The sequence below is a fragment of the Carlito syrichta genome, unplaced genomic scaffold (assembly GCF_000164805.1).
Source record: "Carlito syrichta isolate Samal-C Ts95f unplaced genomic scaffold, Tarsius_syrichta-2.0.1 Scaffold142889, whole genome shotgun sequence".
NCBI lineage: Eukaryota > Metazoa > Chordata > Mammalia > Primates > Tarsiidae > Carlito > Carlito syrichta.
In genome coordinates this window covers 148,871-176,262 of record NW_007086985.1, presented here as the reverse complement: position 1 = coordinate 176,262, position 27,392 = coordinate 148,871, and the positions used below count along the sequence as shown (strand labels likewise).

General features: G+C 46.6%; 1 protein-coding gene across 1 annotated transcript in view; it reads right to left on the bottom strand.

Annotated features, from left to right (window-relative positions):
* Positions 1-3,766: 3,766 nt before the first annotated feature.
* DNHD1 (dynein heavy chain domain 1) overlaps positions 3,767-27,392 on the bottom strand; it is a 99,469-nt gene continuing 75,843 nt past the window's right edge. Inside the window, 19 exon segments of the mRNA XM_021708537.1 lie at positions 3,767-4,152; positions 4,344-5,149; positions 5,363-5,512; positions 5,628-5,719; positions 6,555-6,756; positions 6,845-6,967; positions 7,177-7,363; positions 7,558-8,517; positions 8,650-8,828; positions 9,024-9,176; positions 9,417-9,728; positions 12,812-13,283; positions 13,498-13,929; positions 14,059-14,241; positions 14,530-14,679; positions 19,506-19,608; positions 19,684-19,888; positions 20,087-20,298; positions 20,809-22,408. Of these exon segments, the coding sequence (XP_021564212.1) occupies positions 3,802-4,152; positions 4,344-5,149; positions 5,363-5,512; positions 5,628-5,719; positions 6,555-6,756; positions 6,845-6,967; positions 7,177-7,363; positions 7,558-8,517; positions 8,650-8,828; positions 9,024-9,176; positions 9,417-9,728; positions 12,812-13,283; positions 13,498-13,929; positions 14,059-14,241; positions 14,530-14,679; positions 19,506-19,608; positions 19,684-19,888; positions 20,087-20,298; positions 20,809-22,408 (6,872 nt within the window). The 3' untranslated portion in view covers positions 3,767-3,801.

Genomic DNA, 27,392 nt, shown 5'->3' with positions numbered 1-27,392 from the left:
CTCTGATGATGAGTGAGGCTGAGCATACTCCTGATCCCCTTCTCTTATCTAATTGCTCTCTCTAGCTAGGTTTCTTTTGCTTTGCAGAAGGTTTTCAGTTTGATGAAGTCCCACTTATCCATCTTATCTCTTATGGCATAGGCACTTGGGGTTTTGATCAGGAATTAGTTGCCAGTTCCAATTTCCATAAGGGTGTCTCTTGCATTTTCTAAGGTTCTTATAATTTGAGGTTTTACATTTATGTCTTTGATTTTTGTGTATGGTGATAGGTAGGGGTCCTATTTCAATCTTCCGCATGTGGTCACCCAATTTTCCCAACACCATTTACTGAATATGTTCTCCTCTCCCCAGTGGTTGTTGGTGGAGGCTTTGTTGAAGATGAGTTGGTTGAGTAATTGAGGTTTTGCTTCAGGAATCTCTATCCTGTTCTATTGGTCCATATGCAATCTGTTTTGATTATCATACCCTTACAGTAAAGTTTAAAGTCTGGGAGTGGACCATTGCTTTGCTAAGCCATGGTCTGACCATGTGACTCCTTGAGCCAAGGCTGCCATGTTTCCTGGCATTGGCCCCCCTCTCCTAACTTGGGGAGGTGAATCTCCTCTCTCTTGCTTTCTCGCTCTCTAATTTGCTTTCTAAATAAACTATATTTTCCGATGTAATAAAATAAAATCAAATCTGGAAGTGTGATACCTCCAACTTTGTTCTTCTGGTAAGTATTGTATGGCTATTTGTGGTCATTTATGTTTCAATATAAATTTCTGTATTGACTGAGAAGAATTATATTGGTAATTTAATGGGTGTTACATTGAATCTGCAGATTGTCTTTGGTAGGATGTATATCTTAACAATGTTGATTCTTTCTATTCATGAGCATGGGATATTTTTCCATTTGTCTGTCTCTTCTTGAATTTCTTTGGGCAGTGTTTTGTAGTTTTCATTGTAAAGGTCTTTCACTTCTCTGGTTAGGAAGATGCCGAGGTATTTCATTTTTTTTTGTGGCTATTGTGAATGGGATTGTGCTTTTTATTTGGTTCTCTGATTGCTTATTGTTGGTGTATAAGAATGCGACTGCCTTTTGCACATTTATTTTGTACCCCGAGACTTTACCAAAGTTCTCTATCAGTGAAAGCAGGTTTTTGACAGATTCTCTTGGATTTTCAAGGTATAGGACTATATTGTCAGCAAAGAGGGATATATTTTTTTTTTATGAAGTTGTGGGGTACAGTTAAGGGTTAGGTATATAATTGAGTTTCATTCAGGCACCCTGTTGATATGGGATGTTTCCCCGTTCCCAGACATATATTTGCTACTGTTAATCCCATCTCCCTCCCCCCACCATAGTTTCCCAGTATGGTCAGTCATTTTCGTATAGTATTGCATTGGATGTTTAAGGTCCATTATATGAGTGAGAACATGTGATATTCGGATCTTTGTTTCTGTGAGAGGTCACTCAGTATTATAGACTCTAGTTCCATCCAGGTTGCTGCGAAATTCATGATTTTGTTCTTTTTTATGGCTGTGTAGTATTCCATTGTGTATATGTACCACATTTTTTTAATCTAGTCCTCTTTTGATGGGTAGCATGGCTGTTTCCAGGTTCTTGCTATTGTGAACAACGCTGAGATAAACATGCGTGTGCAGGTATCTTTTTTATAGAGTGATTTGTGTTCTTCAGGATATATTCCCAGTAGGGGGATTGCAGGATCATATGGGAGGTTGGTATTTAGAGCTTTTAGGAATCGCCACACTGCTTTCCACAGAGGTAAGAGGGATAATTTAATTTCCTCTTTTCCTATGTGCATACCCCTCATTCCCTTCTCTTATCTAATTGCTCTCTCTAGCTAGGACTTCCAACATAATGTTGAACAAGAGGGGTGAGAATGGGCAGCTTTGTCTTGTTCCTGTTTTCAGGGGAAATAACTGCCCCATCCTTAATCAACCACCACCCTTATCAGTCAGCAGCCATCTATATCAAGGCAAGGCCCTCTGCCAGCAAAAAGATTACTACTTGCTCAAATGATAATTAGCTTTTTTTTTTTTTAAGCTATAAGGTATTTTAAAATTAAGGTATATGAATTTTTAAAATTTAACAAAGTGCTATTTCACATTTAATAGACTACAATTTAGTGTAAAAATAACTTTTATATGCACTGGGAAAGCAAAAAAAAAAACTATATGATTTGCTTTATTGCAACATTAACTTTATTTTGGTGGTCTGGAACCAAACCCACAATATCACCAAGGTTTGCCTGTATACACTTCTGCTTGCATTTTCTTCCATCATGTAGCTGTTACTTAGCCGTACAGCAAGGGAGTGAAGTTGTGCTCAGTAAGTTTTGGTGCTTGAGGACAATGAAAGAAACTCATGTAAGCCTTTAGCTCTGCCATACGCTAACCCAACTTTTGTCACAGGCTTGCCCTGGTTTAGCATGCAGTCACACAACTAATAATAACTGAACATATCAAAGCAGAACTCTTGATGTCTTACCTCCAGCCTGTTGCTTTCTCAAACTTCCCATCTCAGTTAATGACACACGATCCACCTAGCTGCTTAAGCCTAAAATCTAAGAATCATTCTAGGTTCTTTCTCTTCCGTCCTTCACCACACGCATTTCGTCAGTCCTACTGGCTTTTACCTCCAGAATATTTCTTAAATCCACCAATTCTTCATCTTCACTGTTATGACCCTAGTCCAAGCTCCATCATCTCTTGAATCATTTCAGTCAGTTCTAAATAGATCTTCCTCCTTGTTAACTCTGGCTTTCCTACCACCCATCCACCATAGAACAGCCAGAGTGACCTTTGCAAAATACAAATTAGATTATGTCATTTCCCACCTACTACCCCATAATAGATTCTCCTTATGTTTTTAAAAAATACAAGCTACTAGGAGGACCATATGAATTACCCCTTTTATACCTTTCCATCATTTTGTATCACTCTGCCCCTCATTCACCATGCTTCAGCTGCATGTTCTATTTCTTGAACACTTCAAGGTTGTTCCTGCCTCAAGACTTTTGTACCTACTGAGGACACTACCTGAATGAATACTCCTTTTAGATCTTTAAATGGCTCACTCTCAAATAATCAGGAAGTCTTCCCTGACCACCCAAACTCTATTTATTAACTTCTCCCCTCTCATCACTCTATAACACATCAGTATATATTTTCTTTATAATATTCAAAATCATCAAAATTATTTATATGTTGACCTTTTATTATCTGTTGCTCTTCATTAAAATATCTTATTAGTGCCTGGAAGAACACCTAGTTCCGAGGAGTACTCAATAAGTAACATGAACAAAGGATTTTGTATCTTACTGGCTTTTGTTTTTCATGTTTATGACTCTCAGAGTATCCATCATAGGGGAGGAATGAGTGGTAGGGTAGGAATGGGGCACTGCCAAGAATACTACTAAGTGCCTTAAGAAAGAATTTTGAGTTCTAATGCTCTCCCTTCAAAAATATCCCTTGTGTATTTACCACAAGTGCTGAGACCACCATAGCATGGGACAAGGACTCAGGATTCTCTGTGTTAGCCATTGCTGGGACATTACCTAGCCACTTGGAAACATGACAAACACCAGGCCCCTCACCCATATGCTCCTATCCCCAGTTTCCAGGCACATGCCCTCTTCTACCTTCAGCGTGAATACACCTCCTGTCTCCTCAGTTGTGCATACTGTGCTATCCCCTCAGTGAGTCACATTCTGCCTCCTTGTTATGCATACATCCTATTCACCTTCCAAATCTGAGAAGACATATGGAATCACTACTACTTTATTTTAGTAGAGGGGCTCACAGCAGGGGTGGGCTGCACACATGAACTCTCCGTTGGACACAGGTGGCAGGACTGAGTTTCGTGGGTAGGGGAAGGTGCATCATGATGTTCCCACTCTGCAGCTTAGTGATGCCAAGGGGCCCTGCCATGTACACAGGGCAGGAGTACACAGCCAGGCCGGCTGGAGCTGGCAGGTCACTGGTGCCCCGGGCTTGTGCTCTGACGCTGACCGGAGGCAGAGGACTGGGCAGACTGGAAGAGCTGTCCTGCAGTGCCCCAGCTATCGGGTCCCACTCGGCGTGTAGGAGCTGTAGCCCAGTCAGCAGCAGCCCCATCTCTGGAACCGTGGGATTTGGACCGTTCTCCACCTGGAGGCGCCAGAAGATGGTCAGGCAAGGATAGGAAGGTGGGGATGGGGGTCGTGGTGGAGTGAGATCAGGGAAGCTAGAGGTGTTACTGAGGGGCAAGATCGCGAGGAGGCAAGATGGGGTAACTGCGAGGTGTAATTAGGGACTTTGAGGGGATAGGAACCAGGAATGAACGGGAGGCGCGATGATACCCGGAGGAGCAGAGGCTTGCTGTTCAGCTCCTGGCGTTTATACGGGAGCTGACTGGAGCCGGAGCCTCGGCTACCAGGGAAATTCGGACTGGACACGTTCTGGTTCAGGGCAGCCTCCCAACGCAGTGCCAGCAGCAGGCGGCGCGGGTGGCGAAAGGCTGACAAGTGGAAAACACGCTCTGGAACATCAGTGCCCGCGTGCACGCCCATGCCCAGGTAGCGAACCAACAGCTGCCCACGGCGCGACAGCTGTTGCAGCCAGTGCCAGGGCGGCTGCGGACAGGCAGGTGTGTGAGATCGCCAAGGCTGGGGTAGGCGGCCAGTCCAGAGCGCGTGGGCCACCGCTGCACAGCGTCGGGAGGCACACGGGGGTTCACCCTTCAGCTGCTGCAGCAAGCAGTGGAGGTCGCGTTGCAGCATGCCCGCCAACTGGCTCAGTTCCAGAGCCTCGGTCTCTAGGAAGCCTTCCAGGGGCCGCCGTGCATTCGGCCCCAGCACTGCCCACGGGGCGGCACACTCGTCTTGGCGCGCGGTGTCGGTCAGCAGATCCCGCAGTGACTCTAGCCTCTGGTTGGCTAGCACCAGGCGTTGCCTCAGCCGCCTTTCTGCACGCCAGGCGCCCCCGCGAGACGGGGGAACCCATGTTGGTGAACACCGCTGCAGTGCGCTTAGAAGAGCGCGACTCCGGCGTCGCAACAGCCAGGCCTGGGGGCCCTCACTAAGTCCGCAGATCCGGGGTTCAGATGGTGTGGGCAGTAGGTGCATCTGGGCCTTGCAATCTGCCATTGCATTCTGCTCCCCTAGCTCTTAGGGATGGAAGCGAGGAGTGAGGAGCAAGAAGGATTCTCCCAGGCCCGAGAGAGTAGGCCTTCCTCTGATTGTTTATGCCATCACCCCCATACCTGTGTGAATATTGCCCCCTCAAATACCTTTACTGGCCCTGCTATCCACATTCCAGTGGGGGGTGGCACTGCAATCACTATTCCCCATCCCAACACAGATACCTGACTGGAGCTTACCTGGGCTGGGCATCAGCGTGGCCAGCAGATACCGGGGTGTGTGTGGTTGGACCCAGTTCCCACTGCTGGGACTCAGGCAGGTTTGTGTGAGACTAATCAGGGCCTCCCTGTCCTTGGTGTCCCCCAGAGGACCCCCATAGAAAACTGAAGCTGAAGAAGAGGTCAAGAACTTCTCAGTTCCAGTACCTCTCAAAGCTTCCACCCCCACCCTTACCCAGGCTTTCCTGAGGGCTGATGACCGCAAGGGTTACAGGAAGGGTCTCACCAGCCAGCTCCTGCATGGCATCCCTGGGATTACTAAGAGTGGCCCACAGCTGATCTTGAGTCTGAAGAACCTGGGTTAGGGTAACTTGACTCCTGGGGAAAGGAAGCAGAAAGCAGGGTTTCAAATATCATCTATATGCTAAGGATGATATTCATCTCAAATATTTTCTTTAGCCCAAACCTCTCTCCTGAGCTCTAGGCTCATGAGGGCTCACCAGTCTCTGCCACTTAGCACCTCAAATACAACTTGCTTTCAACTGAAATAATTATTTTTTCCCCATAAAAATGGTTCCACCTCCTACCCCAGACTAATGTCTAAAGCAGAAATCTGGGAGTCATCCTTGACTCCTTCTTCCTCACCCCATATTTATTCTCTATCGCTACTGTGACTACCATCCTAGTCTTTACCGCCCATACTACGATCTCTTCCCTGCCATAGCCTCCCAAAACTGCTCTGCTTGCCTCCAGTCCTGACTTCTCTGGTCTATCCTCCACATGACATCCAGAGTGATCTTTCCAATACACAAAAAGGAGAATGTTTCTTCTCCTACTTTAAACCCTTCAGTGGCTTCCCACTGTCCTCAGGATAAAATCAGGCCCCTTACCATAGCCTTAAAGGCCCTTTATGATGAACCTCACCTCACCCAACCCCCAGCATGTTCACCTCAGCCACACTGAATTCTCCTCCCTTCTGCTGAGTTTAGTTCCCTCAGCTCAAAAAGCCTCCATGTCTACCTGATTAGCCTCTGCTTTTAAGACTCAATTTAAAATGAGATTCCCACGGTCCTTGGAAAAACCTCCCTTGACTTCCCCTTGCCCTCACTCTTTGGGACTCCCAAAGATGTGTTAGTTTTAGTCATCTCAGCATGTGGAAGATACTCAGTGTTTGCTGAGTGCCTGACTGAAAAGGATGGATGGAGTCCCTCACCAGTGCCCTCTGTGTGCCTGCAGCCTCATTCCATAGAGCTGCCGGTGTAGCAGAAGGCCATGTAGGAGGAGCAGAGGGAGTGACTGGGTGGAGGGTTGCTTGTAGAATCCTTGCTGGGCTAGCTCCACACTGTCAATCAAAATGTGGCCGAGCTCCAGGGACTGGTCCCAGAAAATAGGCATGGAGTGCTGAATCAGCACAGCTGGGGAGGAAGAAAAGTACTGAGTCAATGCCGCACAGTTGCCCTCCACCACCTCCAGTTTGAGAACTTGTTGGGGGAAGCTTCTCACCTGGCAAGGAAGTACTAGACTCTGCAGACACAATAAGCCAAAGACGGAAATCTCTGTGAACAGTGGCCACATTCCTGCTTCCAGGTTGGGCTGAAAGCAGTTCCAATTCCAGGTCTGAGACCACTAGAGTGAGATGGGGGCCGAGATCATTGCTCAGGTAAAGTGTAAGACACAAGTCTAGGGATCAGACTTGAGGCTGGGTGTCAGGAGTTAGATGCAAGACCAAATGGACAGGATTAGAGTTGGGGTATTGGCCATGAGGTCCGAGAGTTCAAGGTCAGGCTCACGTGTAGCATAGGATACTGGAAGCCATCTCTAGGCAGTAAACCTACCCTTAGCTCCAACCAACAGTCCCAGCAAGGGCTGTAGCAGCTTTTTTGGCCAATGGGGCATCAGATGACAGTTATCCAACACTATCCAGTGCCCCTTGTACATAGCCTGGCATAGAGTGCTGACCACATCTGAGACTGGGTCCCAGTCTTCAGAGCCCAGGGCTATCACCTGCAGATGCTTCTGTTCCTGGGGACCAACAAAGGGAAGGTAGAGTGTCTCAAGGTGATACTAGGGTGATGCAAGGGGCCCAGACTAATGCTACAATGATCCAAAAAGTCCCTGAGTAGTACAGAAAGATCCATGGGAATGCTGGGAGGGGGTCCCCACACCCCGGCCCACAGGAGCCTAGTCACTCAGTAGCTAAGAGACGAGGTTCAAACCTGATGCTTGGCAGCCAGTTTCTGAATGACAGTCAGGGGATGCAAAGTGGCTGTAGGGTGGTCAGGCGGTGGCAACAAGATCAGCATGGGCTGAGTAGCCCGACTATGTTCAAAGGGTATGGTGGGGGCACCCAGGTTTTCATCCAAGGGCCGGCCCAGGAGGCTGGTGGTGAGGTCTGCCAGGGCATCTGCCAGGCACTCAGGTCGCAGCACACGCCACAGGATCAGCTTCTGGAGGAGGCTGAGTGGCTGAGACCCAGGTCCAGGTGCAGGACCCAGCACCGTGGATGATAGTGACAGGTAAGCCTGCCAAATACTGGAGTGGCTTGCCAGGGATGCACGCAGCCCAACAAATGGGGACAACAGCTCTAGCATCCCACATTCACGCCAGGCTCGTGGCCTTAGCCAGACTGGTCGAGCCATGCCCGGGGCTGGCTTGCTGAGACTTGTGCTGGGAGAGGCTGCCAGTCCAGGCCAGAGTGCCAGCCTCTCCAGCTCTGATGCCTTCCTTGTCACTTGCAGCAGAGCCAAAGCACCCAAGGCACCCACCAAGGGTACTTGAGTCAGACCTAGTGCAGCCACAGTGCTGCCCAGCAGCTGGCGAGTCAGTTTTGTTCTCAGCTGCAGCAGGTAGCTGGCCAGATCCTCCCCATGCTGAAGATCATGTGGCTTCATGCTGTCCAGAGCCTGCTTGGTGGCTGCCAGCCAGTTATCCTGCCTCATGTGGAAAAGTGGCAGTAGGTTCTGCAGTGGGCTTAGGGCCTTTACCATGGCCATTCCGTGCCAAACCACGTGCCGATATGGAGCCCACAATGCCACCTCCTTTAGCTTCTGCCCTTCTAACTCTTCACAGTGGGCACGCAGCTGACATAGCTCTGCCTGGACCCTCACCATGTTCCGCAGAAACTTGGCTGGTTTCCGATGCTTTGGGTTCTGGAGCAGCATCAGCAGCAAGCGCTCCTGCATATACAGCCATTTGTGGGGATGGATCTGGCCCCTTCCCACAGTCCCCAAACATCTACATTCACCTCCACTCCCACACCCAGGCCCCTTCAATGCCCATCTCAACTCCAAAACTGGGCCCCCAAGCACCTCAGCAGCTTCAATGGCCTCACAGGTATCCAGGATTCTGATCTTTAGGTCTTGCCAGCGGGTCTCGAGCTCAGGGCACTCTCTGCTCAAGATTTCATGCAGCATCTGTTCTTCCAACATTTCCACGTTCAGGCCCAGATCCAGCACATTTAGCCCCTTCAGCAGTTCGCAACCTAGTACTTTGGGGTCACATGGAAGATGCTTAACCTCTGAGGTTAAGCAGAGCCAGAGGGTGGAGTGGACAGGGAGTATGGCTCTCTGCTACAGTCCTGAACCTGCTCAGAGCCAGGTTGAATGATACCCCTCTTAGGGCTAGTTCTGGGGACCTAGTGAGTTCACAAAGCTATGTTGGCAATTTACCCTCTGGGTCTCACCTTTTTCCAAGCCATGGAGGGAGAGGGTGGTGCTCAGATAGAGACAGAAGCCAGGCTGCACCTGGGGTGGACTCAGCTGCTCCCGCTGCAGCAGCCATTGCAGTTCCTGGCATCCTAGGCCCAGCTCCATGTTGGTCAGTAGCACCGGCAGGCCTGTGAAGGGGAGGCAAGGACACCTTACCCACAATGCCAGCACCTGTGACCACCCCCATGCATGAGATCTGGCTCTGATCAGCTCTTCCCTGGCTGATAGGAGAGTTCCCCCAAGACTCTTAACATAGTGCCCAGGATGAAGGATGGGAGATGAAATCAGACTGAGGTGTGAGAGGCCTGTGGAGTCACAGAATGGGGGAAGACAAAAGGGAGACAGGCTGGGTGGGGACCAGTTCTCACCACCAGCAGCTGCCTCCCGGAGCTGAGGGCCCAGCTCTGGGTCAGCACCCGAGAGCACAGTAAGGAAGGGAAGAGGTGGAGACCAAGTCTCAGAGGCTGGCTTTGACCCCTGGCTTTCTGTCTCTTTCTCTTCCTTCCCCTCTTTCTCTCTTTCTTCTTTCTCCTCTCGCTCTTTCTCCTCATTTTTTCTTTCCTCTGTCTTCTGCTCTTTTTTCTGGTCTTTAACTTCATTACTGTCTTCACTATCAACGTCTTCCTCTTTTGTGTCCTTCTCTTTAGTGTCTCTGTCTTGCTTTCTCATGAGGTCTTTCCCTGTGGCAGAGAGATGCACAGAAACTGTTCTTAGGGAGGAACTGGGCTCCTTAGAAAAGGGATTCATCTAAGGGCTCCATTACAAGAGAGAAGGTCTGTAGGAAGACATCTCAGGAAAGTTACTTAAGCTCTCTATGACTTAATCATTTTATCTGCAAAATGGGATTTGTATTAGTGATGACCTCATGGGGTCACTGTGAAGATTAAATGAAATGATACACAGAAAGCACTTAGACTGGCACATGGTAAGCACTCAGTAAATGTTGACTATCATAATTATTACTCTAAAATTTCAGGGAGGGATTCTATTCATCTCTGAAATTGGCTCCATTTCTGCCCTTTCTGTGGTTGGTTAGAGGCGTCAATGCATTTCTCTTTTTAGCCTAAGCTAATTCTGTCGCTAACAACTAAAAGAGCCTCAATAATACAGAAGTTGGTGCCTGGAAGTAGAAACTTTGCAAGCAAAAGGCCATAAACTGTGGAATTAGTCAAGTCATGGCTGGTGTGGTAGACACAGATAGTTGGCTAACCAACAGCCATTCCCAACCCATCTCCCTGGCCTTTTCTACTGAAGGAGATAGAAGAGATAAATACTTGGGTTTTTTTTTTTTTTTTTTTTTTTTTTTAGTTGGAGTCTCACTCTGTTGCCCAGTCTGGAGTGCAGTGGCATACTGGCCTGGCCACCACAGCCTCGACCTACTGAGTTCAGGTGATCCTTCCGCCTCAGCCTTCCAAGTAACTGGAACTACAGGCACGTGCCACCATGCCTGGCTAATTTTTTGATTTATTGTAGAGATGAGGTCTCACCAATTGCCCAGGCTGGTCTCGAACCTGTGGGCTCAGGCAATCCTCTCACCTCGGCCTCCAAAGTGCTGGGATTATAGGCATGAGCTCTTTTTTCTTTTTTTAATTAGAGACAGGGTCTCACTATGTTACTCAGGCTGGCCCTGAACTTCTGGGCTCAAGAGATTCTCCTGCCTCAGCCGCCCAAAGTGCTTAGATTACAGATGTGAGCCACCACACTCAGACAAATACTTTTTTTTTTTTTCTAGGTTCTCTTGTAAGTGGAGGTTGCCAGGTTCATGGTTTGGTGTATTCATTTTCTATTGCTAACAAATTACCACAAACTTAGCTGCTTAAAACAATGCCCATTTATTATCTCATAATTTTGTAGGTTAGAAGTTTAACTGGACTCTCTGCTTAGGGTTAAAGTGGGTTAAAATCAAGGAATCAGCTGGAGCTGCAGTTCTTATCTAGGCTTGGGGTCTTCCAGGCTTACTGGGTTATGACAGAATTCATTGCCTTCTCACACTTGCTTTGTAGCCCCATCTATCTTCAAGCAGCAATAACTGCTCATTGAATCCTTCCTGTGTTTCAAATCTCCGATTGCCTTTTTGTTCCCCCTTTCTGCTTTGAAGGGCTCATTTGTCTACATTGGACCCACCTAGATAATTCAGGGTAATGTTTCTGTTTTAAGTTCAATTGATTAGTAACCTTAATTACACCTGCACAGTCTTTCTTGCCATGTAACATAACATAATCACCGGAGTTATACCAGAAGGCAAAGGTTTTGGGGGCCAAAATTCTACCTACTACATTTTGCTATTCAGAATTATGAAAGATCTTTTGCTTTCCTGACAATAGGGTCAGAAATAGTCAGCAGCAACTCTGACATGATGCTTGGAAGGGTAGCAGACATCTTGCAACTTCCATAACAAATTACTACAAGCTTAGTGGCTTAAAACATAGAAACTTATTCTTTCATAGTCCTGGAGGTCAGAAGTCTGAAATCAAGGTATCAGCAGGACTACACTCCCTTTCAAAGGCTCTAACAGAGAATCCTTCCTTATCTCACCAGCTTCTGATGGTTCTCAGTATTCCTTGGCTTATGGCTATGTAACTCTAATATCTGCCTCTATCTTTACATGGCCTTCTTTTCTGTGTATCTGTCTTCTGTCTCTCTTTCTCTCTCTGTCTTTTTTTTTTTTTTTGAGTTGGAGTCTCACTCTGTCGCCCAGGCTGGAGTGCAGTGGCACGCTCACAGCCACTGTAGCTTCAACCTGATGGTCTCAGGTGATCCGCCTCAGCCTTCCAAGTAGCTAGAGCTACAGGCCTGCATCACCACACCTGGCCAATTTTTTGATTTATTGTAGAGATGAGGTCTCATCAAGGTGCCCAAGCTGGTCTCAAACCCATGGGCTCAGGCAATCCTCTCACCTTGGCCTCCCGAAGTGCTGGCATTATAGGCGTGAGCTACTGCACCCAGCCTGACTTCTATCTCTTATAAGAACACTTGTAATTGGATTTAGGGCCCACCCGGATAATAGCCAGGATGATCTCATTCAAAGTCCTTAAGTTAATTATCTTTTTCCAAATAAGGCTACATATTTCCTCACCACCCTACCCTCAATCCCTTATTTCCCAATCTGGGAAATAAACACTCTGTCTTCCTTCTAGAAAATGTTCCTTCCACTCCATCCAGATGGGTCCCTGGTACAAACACCCAATAGAAATATTCCCCCAGGATTTTTTTTTTTGAGTTGGAGTCTCACTCTGTCACCCAGACTGGAGTGCAGTGGCCGCTCCTGGCCACCGCAGCCTCCTGGGCTCCGGCGATCCTTCTGCCTCAGCCTTCCAAGTAGCCGGAACTACAGGCGAATGCTACCATGCCTGGCTAATTTTTTTTTGACTTATTGTAGAGATGAGGTTTTGCCAAGTTTTCCAGGCGGGTCTCAAACCCGCGGGCTCAGGCAATCCACTCACCTTCGCCTCCCAAAGCGTGGGATTACAGGCTGAGCCACCGAGCCCGGCTCCCCCAGGATTTCTAAACATTGGATATATTTGGGTAAGTGCTGACCAGATCAAGGAAGTGGAAGATCATGAGCCAATTAGCCAAGGAGATTCAGAATCATTGTAATAGGGGAAGAATTGTAAATGTAACCGAATTTATTAATATGGCTGGTGAAATCTGGGATATCCTGGTCACAGAAATTCAGTGTCTCCATTATGAGGGGAAAGACATGAGGCTGAGCATGTTGGACAGTACAGACACTCCAGAAGCACTGTTTGCTATTCCTGCTTACCTCGATCCCCAGTGGGGGCTGGTGCCACATTTCTGTTCTCTTCCAGAGGCAGTGGGTTCAACCAGATGAGGGCCTGGTTGCTGGGATCAAGCAGCAGAGGCCAACGGCAGCTGCAGTAATGGGTGGGACTTTGCAGAAGCAGGCCTGCCAGGCGGGCTGACTTTGCCTGGGGCTTCAGGTCTCGGTCCCACTGATACTGTTCCGATTCAGAGCTCAGCAAGGACAGAATACTGAAGGGAGAGCTTGTGGGCAGCAGGGTGTTCTTTGGTGGCATGCTGACGTATTTTTGCTTCTTTTTCAGTGCCTGTGCCACATCATCTGGACCCAGGGCCTCTTGAAAGCCCCTACACAGAGCCAGCCACTTATCCAGCAGCTCCTGGCGCCGCGATGGTGGAAAGGGACCCAGGTAGACTATAGCAGCTGAACATAGGAGGGCATCTCCAAACATAGTCAGGCTGTGCCCCTTCAACTTCTGGAAAACAAGTGGAAGGGAAAACAAGAGGGTGTGTAGGCCAGTGAGGAGGGTGCAGACAGAGGTATGGCAGAGGGGGAGCAAGGTGGGGTGTAGAGGAAAGCATGGGCAGGAAGTGCAGAGAGGGACAGAGGGAGGTAGTGAAGGCACAGGGAGGACAGGGGAGTGGCATGAAATGAACTTTGGGAGAGACATCTGGGAGGAGCCTGGTTACCTGCAGCTGCATGGTCCAGGAATGCATGGGTGTTAGCAGTGCAGCCTTTATGGGCCATTTGTGATACTGGCCGTACTGTGCCCAATTGAGGGTCTCTGCCATGTACTTGTGGAAAGTTTGGACATCCTCCATCTTCTTAGTCAGGACCAAATTATGCTCCAGGATCTCCTGGGCCTGAAACTGGTAGTGACCCAGGCGGGCCTGCTCCCGGGCTAGTGTTGCCTCCACTTGCTGCAGCAACAGGCCCGTGGGCAGTCCCCGGCGCTGTGCCAGCCCATAGTGCAGAACGGCCCAGAGCCAGACTGCCAGGTTTGCTGCAGGTATGCTTACTGCCCGCAGAGCTGCATCGCTCATACCTGGAGCCTTCAGAGCTTGGTGTAACTTTAACAACTCAGAGTTCGTCATCTTCTCTTTGGGGAAGAACACCAGCTCCTGGGAAGATGTGTGTTAAAGGGAGGGGGGAAGGCGTGGATGCTCTGGATCTTGATCCAACAGTCTTGCCCTGTCAACTCTCCCCTTGATATCTCTCCATCCTCCTACATTGTGCTCCACCTTCCCTACCTGATAAAAATCCTCAGTGCTTAACAGCTGCTTGGCATTGGCCCAGCCTGTTTCATGGTGGAACAGGTCACACAGCACATCGGTCACCTGGACCACAGATTCTGGTGGTGCTCGATAGCTCCGTATCTCCTCAAAGTCGGTTGCCTGCAGCTGGCTCAGAGTCCCCAGAAATGCCTTGCCCATCTAAATGAGGAGACATGCGCTCTGAAGTGAGCTCCTGAGAGGCTCTACTTTTTCTTCAAGGTGTTTCTAGGAGGGACCATCTTCCTGAGAGGCCACTCCCCAAACTATCCTATTACCTTTGCCCCCTCCCCCAGGTGAGAGACCACTCCCCAAACTACCCAATTACCTTTGCCCCCTCCCCTAGGAAACTCCACAGTGAGTCACCCCATCCTCTCCTCTGGGCATCCTTTGAGGTGCTGTCCTCTTCCAAGAAAGGGCAATGCAGGGCAGGTGGCAGGAAGAGTTTACCTGCTCCAGGAAAGCCTCTTGCTGAGCCTGCAAGGCATCCTGCTGCTTGGTCAGGTTCTCAATGAGGTTCTCCTGCTGCTGACACCGTGTCAGCTGCTGCTTGTACAGGAACTCGCTTTGCTCTAGCTGCTGCTGAAATATACTGAGGCTCTGTCAACAGAAATTCAGGCCCTGCAGTTCTAGAACCTGAGCCATGTGGAAACACCCGAGGGGTCTGACCTCTGGGTCTGTCACTTACTGGTCTGTGAATTACACGTCTAGTAATGCAGCCCTAAGTGGGTGGTTGTTTGTCCTGTGGCCACTTCACCATATAGGCCCAGGCAATCCGCACCTGAAGCCTGTGTGTGTGAATGTTATGCTACACTCCTTATCGTAACCCATTAGCAGTAGTTGCCACTGAAGATAGTTCCCTCCCTCCTGAGGCATACTCCTCCTTTGGCCTTCAAGGTACTGTGTTCTTGGGTGTTCTTCAACATCTTTGGCTGCTCTTTCTCATCTTCCTCTGCCATCCTTTAGCTGTTACTCAGCAGTTTTTTCAGGGCCCCGTCTCTTCTCACCCTGCACTTCTATACACCCTCCTGAAACTGCCTATGTGAAATTAGGATAAAAGCTGTGGAAAAGATGCCTACAAAAGCTGCAGGCATCAAAGTTAACAAATCTGTTGCTTCTAAGTTCTGTTTCTAAGCTTGTCTTCTTCCTTGCATGATTCCTTGCACATGGTTTCAACAAATAGCAGTCACTAATCGTTGGTTATCTTCACATCCTGACTCCTGGGGGAAGCTGCCTGTGAGACTGAGAAACTGATTTTCCCTTAAACAGTGAGCCTGGGGTCCTATAGACTTCCTTGATGGTATCCAGGAGTTTGATTGTCCCCCCGCACACCTTTCTGTAAAGCTATATGCAAAGATAAATGGTAACCAGCCATGGTAACCAGCTGTCATTTCCTAGTTTGCTTCTTTATAATGGCTTTTACTGCCTGGAAGTCAAGTCACTGGAGGTCATAAGATTTGTAGCTTCCCCATTTGCTGTTGTAAAATCTCTTAAGAGATCTTTTTCAGACTTTGCATTTTGGTGTACCAACCGACCCTACCTTGATCTGTCTCCTACACCAAGGGACTGACTCCACTGGTCCTAACCCCCACAGCTCTGGGTAAGAAGATAGTTTTGACACCCCTATGACTTCATCCCTAACCAATCAGCAGTGCCCATTTTCTAGCCCTGAACCTGCCAAATTACCTTTAAAAAGCTAAGCCTAAAAATTCTCAGAGAGGAGGACTTGAGAAATATCTCCCATCTTCTACTTGGTGGTCCCGTGTTAATTAAACTCTTTCTTTACTGTAACTGCTGCTGCTTCAGTGAATTGGCTCTCTGCACAGCAGGCATAACAACCCTGTACACTCCCTAAACTCATGGCTTTAATTATCACTTATATTGCCACTCATATTCTGATCACTGCCAAATCTCTCTCTCTCTAACCAGGATGTCTCCCAGCCCCACACCATGTATCCATCTGCTTAGTGGAAATCTTCTCTTGGTTGTCTTACAGGCCTCAGTCTCCACATGCCCCAAAATGAGTGTATTGGTTAGGCCTCTCAGCTCCCCTGCAATCTGACTCCTCTCCTTGTATGTTATTTTTCTCAGAGAACTGTGGCGAAATACATTCAAGTTTCCTCAGGAAGAAACCTAGTTATTACCCTTGGTTCCATCTTCTCTGTTCCTCCAAACCCAGTTCATCTTTGGGGCCTTTTAGTTTGCCCTCCTACTTGTCTGTCATGTCCACCCCCATTCTCCACAACCATTACTCACACTCGGGCTGACTCCTGACATTCTGAACTCGTTTCCTAACTGCTCTCTGTTTCCACTCTTAATCTCGTTATCTTATTCCCTTATTTCAGCCTGATTGGTTTTCTAAAAGCCAAATCTCATCATTACTGTGTCCTTTAACACTTGTCGCTGCTGCTGCTGCTTCTTCTTCTGCTTTTTTTTTTGAGTTGGAGTCTCATTCCATTGCCCAGGCTGGAGTGCAGTGGCATGCTCACGGCCACTGCAGCCTCAACCTGCTGAGCTCAGGTGATCCTTCCACCTCAGCCTTCCAAGTAGCTGGAACTACAGGTGCGCGCTACCATGCCCGGCTTATTTTTTGATTTATTGTAGAGACGAGGTCTCACTAAGCTGCCCAGGTTGCTCTCAAACCCCTGAGCTCAGGCAGTCCTCTCACCTCAGCCTCCCAAAGTGCTCGGGTTACAGGCTTGAGCCACTGTGCCCGGTAACACTTGTCACTTCTACATTGATTGACAGTGTATCTGTGACCAGGTCCCTAACCATCTTTCCAATCTCATCTTTCTTTCTTAAGCACTCTACTTTCCAGCCATTTCTGACTTTTAATTCATCCAGTGTGGCACAAATTCTCTTGCCTCTGGGCCTTTCATATGCTATTACTTCAGCCTGGGGTAGTCTTCCAGTTCTAACATGGACCAAGTCTTACCCAACCTTCAGGTATCAACTTTGATGTACTGCATTAATTTGTTTACATATTTAAGAAATGTTTTTGAGCCCCTCCCATGTTCGACATGTGCTCTCTGCTTTTCTTGATATTTTGGAGTACTCTGGACTTCTCTGTCATAACAAACTGTTTTGTAGTTGCCTGGATGAGTCTATAACATCTGCAAAGCTGCAGGCACCGTGAAGGCAACGATAGTGCCTTATCTGCTCTAGTTAGGAGGCAATCTAACCTAATATTAAGAGTAGCTAGCATTTATTGAGCACTTACTATGTGCTAGCACTTTTAAATGCTTTACATGAAAGATATCATTTAATCCTCATCACAACCTTATGAAGTTTGGGAAGTCTTCCCAACCTCTCTGTTTTCTTATCTGTAAGATGGGACAAGGCTAGCCATCTCAGAAAGTCGTGGCAAGGACTCTATCTATCTACCTATTCATCTATCTATCTAGAAGTAAATGTAGGCATATATGTAGATATAGACATAAATATTAGTGAATGACCGGACAGAAAATACATGGAACTCAATATATTTGTGTGCAATAATGAATAAATGAACCAGTTGAATATGAGCAAGAAAAGGGATGGAGGGGCCCAGAATGACTCCTGGGATCTATCTCAGATGATTAAGTAGATAGTGTTGCTATTTCCTGGGGTGGGGAACATTGAGAGAAGTACACACTATTATGGCTGTTGAGTGAATGACCAAGGTATCTGAGTCTGAATGACCTCTGAGTCTTTGAGTGTCTGTTGTCCAGATCTTGGGCTTATCTTGTGTTGTGCTCTGATGTAAGTGACCCACAGATCAAGGGATAGTAGTACCCCTAAAAAAAGGTAAACAATTCTTGGTATTAATCATCTTGGGAAAAGGTAGGGCAAGAATCTGGGAAAGAGAATTCCTGTCACCCTCTGACTTTCTTTTCTTTCTTTTGCAACTCCATGGAGTCTTGAGGTCTAATCTAAGATGGTCATCCTGGATGGTGGATATAGGAGGGTACCAGTACCTTGAGAACTTTAGGGGACACCATTTATATAGAACACAATGAAAACCGTGTAGGCAGACACAACATAAGTCATGCTTCTAAAGTTATGAAACACCAGGTGATAGTTCTGAGGGCACCCATCAGAAGAGCTGGTGAGGCATTAGGAGCTTATGACCTGAGAGCCTAGTAGAAAGTCAGTCAGTCAAATGTGAGATGGGCAATAGTTCACTTCTCTGTAGTTCTCCCTGAACCTTTATCAAAGTCTTGTGTAGCAGGAAGAAAAAAGTGCTATTCAAGAATTCCTCTTATTAAAAACTCTTTTTTTTTTTTTTTGAGTTGGAGTCTCACTCTGTCACCCAGACTGGAGTACAGTGGCCACTCCCGGCCACTGCAGCCTCGACCTGCTAGGCTCCGGCGATCCTTCCGCCTCAGCCTTCCAGGTAGCTGGAATTACAGGCGCGCACTACCACACCCAGCTAATTTTTTTATTTATTGTAGAGATGAGGTCTCACCAAGTTGCCTAAGCAGTTATCAAACCCGCGGGCTCAGGCAATCCACTCACCTCAGCCTCCCAAGGCATGGGATTACAGGCTGAGCCACCGAGCCCGGCTTAAAAACTCTTTAGTGTGAGAAAAACACCTCTAACTAGGAGTATTTGGCTTTAAAAGGTATGATAACCCCCACCAGTTTTAGCCAGATACAAATGGTTTGTTTATTCAAAGAAGATTGTTCAGCATAAGAAAGCAAAAAGATTTGAACTAGAAAAACTAGCTTTTGTTACATGAAAAGTGTATTTTGGGAGCTCTAAAGGAAAAATGGGATAGTTGAATTACATCATAGGACAGGTGTTGGGAAGATGGGAGGGGAAGGGAACAGTTGTTCACTGGGAAATGCCTGGTAGAGGAGGGTGACTAAGAAAATTCAGGACATTGATGTCTAATATACCACTATAAATCTACTTATGGTTCTGTGCTATAATGTAAACTTCCCCCTACTGCCATCACCATCCACATTTCCTCACTGTATGTAACAGCCTTGTATATGTGGTGCTTTTGTGGATGAAAAGACAGGAGCAAGGCATTATGGGAAAAGAGGATAACTACAAAAGGTGAGCCAACTAGCAGTGACAGATAATCTAAGGAAAGAAGAGCATAAGAGTGAGAGGTGACTGAGATGTAATTCCTGCCTTATCCTTTATGGGACTCTATAGAGATCTTGGGAACATACTGAACTTTACATGGTCAAGGCATGAGGGGCAACCAGAAGAAGACATTTGGGTTTCATGTGTTACAATGAATCAATCTCGTCTCAGATGTGTCATGGGAAACTTTTGAGCCTGAGTTCTAAAGGAAGAGGCAACAGGAATTTCTAGGGAAAGGGGACTTTAGGGAGATAAGAACTAAGGTTCACTCTGGTTGGTTCCTTCCAAGTTCCCCTTCGGGCTCCTGTTTTGACACTACTGTGTAGACCTCACAATCTTCTCCTCTTTACCTTGCGGGAGCCTTTCAGCTGCTGTTCCAAGTCAAAGACCAGGTTGGCATGGATTTTGTGCTCCTCGATCATCATTCTCAGATTCTCCAGGGCATTCTGAACCCTGGAGATACAATGGGCCAATGAGTGAATTCAAGGGAGCAGAAGGAGATACAGTGCAGGGGATGGGGCCACTCACCGCTGGGCCTTGTTCTTCATCTGCAGGGTCATCTGTTGCTGCAGCAGCAGGAAGGTATCCAAGAAGTCTAGGAAGGTCTTGGGTGTGACGAGTGGCAATACAGGGCACAGGTGCTCATGGTAATAGGCAGCCGAAAGGTGGATAAGAGCCATGGCTTTGGCCACACTAGGAATTGAGGTCTGGAGGTCTGGGCACTTCCAGGAGCCTGCAATGGGCATGGCTTTAGCCTGGCCTTATGAGCTTGTAGGGAGATGGGAAAGGAAAGGGTCCCTCTCCTAGCTTAGGAAGAAGGGCAGAAAATGGAAGGGTGCTCCATAGGCCCTAGAGGGACTGACCTAATAACCCTCATTAGAGCCTGGTGTAGACAGGTGACGAGTGGTGAGGACAGATAAAAAGGACTCACGGTCTTCAAGGGGTAGCCTCTGACCAGCACCCTCCAGGTGGTGCTGGGCCACCTTGACCAGAGCAGCTTGGTCCCAGGGTTCATAGTGGTCAATGCTGGCAGTGGCCAGTTGAAGGAGCCTCAGGAAAAGAGTGGAGGGCAGCTGCTTGTGGGCCTGTTCATCTCCAATCAGGAAGAACATGTGCAGGTGGCTGCACACTTGCTGGTAGAACCTGTGGGCCAGAGTTCAGCTGCTGTGCTCCTCTTAACCTCTGCTTGACCCCCTTCAGGCCTCAGTCCCAGCCCTAATCCCTTAGCTCTTATCTTCTGAGCTCTCACAGCAGACCATAGATTTCCTTTTGGCCTGTTGGCCAGGAAAGAATAAGAAAAGAGCAGACTCGGTCAGGCACAGTGGCTTATGCCTGTAATCCCAGCACTTTGGGAGACAGAGGCGAGAGGACTGCCTGAGCCTACAGGTTCAAGACCAGGCTAGGCAACTTGGCGAGACCTGATCTCTACAATAAGTAAAAAATTAGCTGAGCGTGGTGGTGCACGCCTATGGTTCCAGCAACTTGGAAGGCTGAGGCAGAAGGATCACCTGAGCCCAGCAGGTCGAGGCTGCGGTAGCCGTGAGTGTGCCACTGCACTCCAGCCTGGGTGACAAAGTGAGACTCCGACTCAAAAAAAAGAAAGGAAGGAAGGAAGAAAAGAGCAGACTCAGGTATGGGGGTTCTTCTCCTCACCTCTGCAAGACCATTTCCTTCCTAATGTTCAGTTTGACACAAAGGTTCTCCTTGGGAAAGTGTTCTTCAATGCTGTCCAGATCTGCCTCTGTATACTGGTCAGGGAAACTGCCTGAGCTTGCCAGGGCCAGGAGGCGATGGAAGGTAATGAGATCCACATTCTTGGGCACCAGCAGGGCCACTGGCTGACTTAACATTCCAGCATGCCAGCTGGCATCTCGTAAACACTGGAGAATGGCCTCCTCCGACCCAGATGGCAGATGGAAGAGGCGGGCCTGATAAATGCTAGAAGCCAAAGTGATGGCAGTATGGCGCCCAGTACCCAGAGCTCCTGAGAGCAGTAGGCCATGTTGTTGGGGCCTGGCCAGCACCCGGACCAGGTGGGCCACATGCTGGGCCATGGAGTTGCACTGGGCAAGGTGGGGATTCAGCCTCAGCCGAGCAGCAGAGGTGGCCAGCTGCTCTTCCAGGTTCTCCCACTGCCGTTCAAGGTACAAGCTAGGGCTCTCAGAGTTGGACTCCAGTATCAGCTCCTGACTGAAAACCAGATCTGAAGGCTTTTCCTGGGGACGGAGCAGTAGCACTGGTAACAACAAGGGTGAGACCAGGTCCATTTGGGGTGCCTTCTGCCACCTAGTCTTAGACAGTCTCTCTTCCTGAAGTTTATAGCTGGAAGCCCTTGTACCTTCCTCCTGCCTTAGCTTGTGACTTATGCTTTCCATGGTCTCCCTGCTTACTGGCCTTATGGATGGTGCTTGACTTGGATTACTTGGATGTGAGCCTCTGATAACCTGAAGGCCATAAGGGTCCTCTTCCTCCTCTGTCTCACTGTCGCTGTTGCTTAAATCCTCCCACTGGGCCAGCTCCCCTTCAGATTCCACTTCAGGCACCCTCTCCTCTTCATCCTCCTCATCACGGTCCTTGTCCAGGTGCCCTGGCCCACAGCAGAAGACACTCTGAGCTACTTCTAGGAGCAGGTTGGCACAGTAGGAGCGTTCCCTAGGACTGTCCAGCCGGTCACAGAAGGTTCTCTGTGCCTCATGCAACCAAAGACGCACCATGTTGCGCGTGGCCATCATCATGGTAAGGCGAGTGCCACGTAAGCCTGACACCCGGCGCAAGTGCTCCTGGTGGTCAGGACAGTCCACAAAGCCTCGGGAGCCTGTTCTGGCAGGTAGCAGCTGCAGGCTGCTCAGTAGGTGACTCACAGAGTGCAGGGAGAAGTGGTAGTGTGGGTGGAGGGGTGAAGGCATGAAGCAGTTGCACACAGTCTCCCAGGCCTCCACTGAGGCCCGAACCAGGGCTCTTGCCAGAGAACCCTCCCTTTCCATGGAAGGGAAGCGCTCAAGCCAGGCCTGGATACTAGGTACATGCCTGCTCAGCAGAGTGGCCTGGCTCATGCTCTCCAGGGCCAGCACTGTAAAGAGTCGAAACAGGCGTGGGCACAGTGGGCGCTCACAGTAGCCTGGCACTGTGACAGTGGCAAGGAAGTTGACTGTAGGCTGCAGCGTCTGCAGTTCCAAGGTGCTGTGGGCATACACAGTACCATCCATGGCCTGGCGCAGAGTCTCTAACACTGGCTGGCAGCTGTTCTCTGAGTCTGTGGGACACGAAGAATAATGGTGAGGACATGCAAAAGTCCACATGAGAGTGTCATCCTTTTCCTCTTATTCCCTTCTGGACTGCTTCTGGTTCTAAAGGAATTTTGTGCATCTGATGTGTCGGAACTTGATCATGTCTGAGTAAGTTGTTCTCCCTCCCTCTGGAGAAGAAAGAATTTCCTCTTTCTTCCCCAGATTCTTCCTCTATAATCAATTATTCATTAACTGAAGGTTAATGAATAGTAAGATTTGGAAGCTGAGACAGGTGGAAACCAGATCTGATCACACTTAGGGAGAAAGAGAGTTAAAGAGAGTAGAGTCAAAGAAAATTATATCACATGCGTTCTTTTTTAAAAATCAACTTTATTAAGACGTTATTTACATAAAATAAAATGTATACATTTTAAGTGTGTAATTCAACAACAAGTTTTGACAAGTGTATACACCTGTGTAGCCACTACCCCAATGGTATTTAGAATATTTTCATCATCCCAGAAAGTTCCTAATGCTCCCTTATAGCCAATGCCCCTGCCATCCCTGTCACAGGCATTGTTATTTGATCTAATTTCTATCACTGTAGGTTAACTCTGCCTGTTCTAGAACTTCATATAAATGGAATCATACAGTATGCAATTGATCAAGTCTATTTTTCACTTAGCAGGTTTTTGAAATTCATTTGTGTTATTGAGTGTATTAGTAGTTTGCTTCATTTTACTCCTGAGTAGTATTTGTAGTGAGAGCCCCCAGCTAAACTGGGGTTCCAGTACTGAGCATTTGGGAACCATTCCCTTAATGAAAAATTAAGGGGAGCTGGATATGGGTAATTACAGTGTGCCTTTCATGGAATACTTCTTTTACCTGAGAGATAGCCTAATGCCCTGGTTGTTTGACCTGTGACCAGGGGTTCCTCATGCAGGAAACTTGTTTATACTGGAAGATGCCCTTTTGGCTCTTGTCTGACCTGTGTCCAGTTTATGATTGCCTGACTATTGCTCTGACTCTGGGAGCTTAACTGTGTATTCTCCCTAGCCTGGGGTAGCCCCTGGTTCTTTAGCTAGAAAGCATAGGTTCAATACACCACAATAATAGAAAACAAGTTCAAAGATTTTTACTCAAAAATTCCATGCAAGAAAGGAATAATGAACCAAGAGGTCAATCCTCCATCTTCAGGTCACATGAGTCAAGAGTGAAGAGGTTTTTATATCTGAAAGTCAATATTTTTTGAGAAATTTTGGTAATTATTTTTTCAAACATTTTTGTTCTCACTCTCCTCTCCTTTTGGGGCTCCAACTGTATATGTGTTAGACTGAAGTTCTATTTATATTAAATATTTTTATATTCTTCAGGGTTTGCTGACTCTTCTGCCATTTCCAATCTGCTGTTAAGCCCACTGCTACGGCTTGAATGACTTGTCCTCTCCAAAACTCATGGTGAAATTGAATTCCTGCCCACAGAATGGGAAAAAATATTTGCCAACTATATATTTGACAAAGGCCTAACATCTAGGATCTACAAGGAACTCAAATGCGCCGAAACGAAAAAAACAGCCCCTTTGAAAAGTGGGCAAAAGACATGAATAGACACTTCTCAAAAGAAGATATATGGGCAGCCAACAGACACATGAAAAAGTGCTCAGCCTCACTCATCATCAGAGAAATGCAAATCAAAACCACATTGAGATACCACCTAACCCCAGTAAGAATGGCCATCATTAATAAAACAAACAACAACAGATGCTGGTGAGGATGTGGAGAAAAAGGAAGCCTTCTACACTGCTGTTGGGAATGCAAATTAGTACAACCTCTTTGGAAGATAGTGTGGCAGTTTCTGAAAGAACTAGAAATTGATCTTCCATATGACCCAGCAATTCCTTATTAGGAATATACCCAGAGGAACTCAAATCACTCTACAAAAAAGATACCTGCATACGTATGTTTATTGTAGTTCTATTCACAATAGCAGAAACATGGAGCCAACCATGTTGCCCATCGAAGTTGGACTGGATTAAAAAAATGTGGTACATATACACAATGAAGTATTATGCAGCCATAAAGGACAAACATATGGACTGGACTTTGCAGCAACTTGGATGGATTTAGAGTTGATCATACTCAGTGACCTATCACAGAAGCAAAGAACAGAGTACCATATGTTCTCACTCATAAGCGGACCCTGAACGATTATAATACTATAAGAAAGCAATTGGCAGTAGTGGGAAACTGTTGCGGGAGGAGGGTTGGCAGTTGAGGGGAACTGCTAGGGGAGGGAGGGGTATACTTCATCAACAAGGGAACCTGCATAATCAACATTTGTATACCTAACCCTGAATTGTACCCCACATCTTTATTAAAAAAATAAAAAATAAAAAGTAGATTCAACACCTCTACTACAAAGAAAAAAAAATCTCAGGTCTATCCCATCAAATTAGCAAAGATTAAAACAAATTTCGATGCTGGCATTGGCACAGTGTAAAAAATACTCTTGAATAATGTTAATGGGACTGTAAATTAGTACAAACTTTCTGGAAACTAATTTAGCAACATATATCAAGAGCTCTCACAATGTTCACATTCTAGTAATTCCACTTCTAAGAGTATATGCTATGGAAATAATCCAAATGCAGACACATATTTATGCAAAAAATATTTTAACATTAAGTGAATAATTAAGCAAATCATGATGTATGTGCCTACAAAGAGCTTTTAATGACATGTGATAGAATTTATGATATAATTTTGTATTAAAAATTGTGCTTACAAAAAAATGTTGAGACTGTGTAATTTGTAAATTCGATTACACAGAATATATTTCTTTTTTATTTTACACTATCACTTATATTTATCGCCCAAGATTGGATGCAGTGATATTAGATTCCAATGTATCTTCTGGATAGTGATTACAGCAAAATGAAACCAAACTGGGAACTCTGACTTAAATGAAGCATTGCCATCCATCTGCAGGGATTGCAGAATCCATGAAAAGATAAGGTGGTTCCAGAGAGTGATATTTCCAGGACAGGGCAAAGCCTACCCTCACCTGTGAGTGTAAAACCAATATCCTCGCTGTTGATCCAATACAGATTTCACAACAGTGCTCTGAAAACCTCAACCACTCTGTCAGTGGCTCTCCAACATTTTGGACCATGACTACAGTAGGAAGTGTTGCTTGCCAGCACACACACACAGTCACTCACAGGCATATACAAGTTCTATGAGACAAAATACAGGCAATGCACTCTGATCCCCTGTCCTGCTCCATGCTTCCACCTGCCCTGCTCTACTTCATCCTATCTCAAATACCGTCATGGCCTGGATTCACAACCTATTTAAGTTGTTGCCCATTGCTTTGGCTTGCCAGCCACAACAGCATGTATGGAATATTTTCTCCCACAGCTCCTAGAGGAGAGAGGGACTCAGTGCTGGGAAATGGGACTGTCACCTGGGCATTAGTAACCAAATCCTAGAGCCCAGAGGATTCATTGCCATTTGTGGAAGTTGTCACTGCTACTGAGACATGACAAGACCCTACTACTTGAATACTGTTTTCAAAAATGTGAAGGTTCACCTGGTGTATTGTCCTGTCAGTAGGATTGCCCAATTAAGCAAAAACAACAACAACAAAAAAACACACACAAAAACATAGAATGCCCAGTTGAATCTGAGCTCCAGATTAAAAAAAAAAAAGAATTTTTTTTAAGTATAACATGCAGAATGGATTTCTAAGAAAAACATTTTTTTTTCCTGTTCTTGACTCTGCATTTTCTGATTTATGTTCTAGAGAATATTAGTGTGTATGGTAGTAGGGGCTGCATTAAAAGAGCCTGTACACAAATTGGTTTGAGACTCTCTAGCTAAACAAAGCCACCTGGTTTTGTGTGCGAGTACACGTGCATATGTGCGTCTGTGTATGTGTGCTTAAGCTGCAGGACATTTCAGAGCCTTGTCTTGTCAGTATCTTGTCAATATGTGCTGCACTCTTGAGGGGGATAGTGGCACATTGCTTCCCAAACTGATTTGACTGCAGAGCTTCCAAGAAACCCCATATGGGAAACAGTATTCTAGATGGATGGTTCCGTTTACCTAAAAGAAGGTTTCTACAGAAAAATCACCTTATCACAATTTTCCATCACCTTAGCTTGTTTGTATATGTAAGATTGCCAATGTTTTGAATAAAAGCAAAGAATTTGCAAAAATGTCAACAACAAAAAAAAGAAGTTGAATTCTCAATGTGGCAGTATTGAGAGGTGGAGCCTTTAAGAGATGATTGATTCATGAGGACTTTGCCCTCACGAATGGATTAATCCATCCATGGATTAATGAACTAATGGGTTAACATGAAGTGGGACTAGTGGCTTTATAAGAGGAGGAAGAGAGGCATGAGCTATCTTGCTCAGTTCCCTCACCATATGATGCCCTGAGCAGCCTCAGGACACTGTAGAGACTTGCCACCAGCAAGAAAACCCTCATCAGAAGTGGCCCCTCAACTTTGGACCTCTCAGCTGGCATAATATAGGAAATAAATTCTTTTTAAAAGACAAATCATCCGGTTCAGATATTCTGTTATCAGTAACAGAAAATGAGTTAAGACACCCATCCAGTTAATTTTTCATTTCAGTTATTGCATATTCTAGTTCTGAAATTTCTAGTTAGTTCTTTTTAGTTTCCATTTCTCTGCTGAGATTCCCTATCTGTTCACTCAGTAAAGTCTTATTTTTCTTTAAGTACTTGAATACTTTCATAATAGCTGCTTTAAAGTATTTGCTAAATCCAACCTCTAGACCAACTCAGGTCAGTTTCTATTGACTGCTTCTTCTCGACAATGGATCACATTTTTTTCTGGTTTGTTTGTTTGTTTATTGAGTCAGGCTCTCACTCTGTTGCCCAGGCTTGAGTGCAGTGGCATGCTAACCTCAGTCTCAAACTCCTGGGCTCAAGCATTCCTTCTGCCTCAGTCTCCTGAACAGTGGAGACTACAGATGTGTAT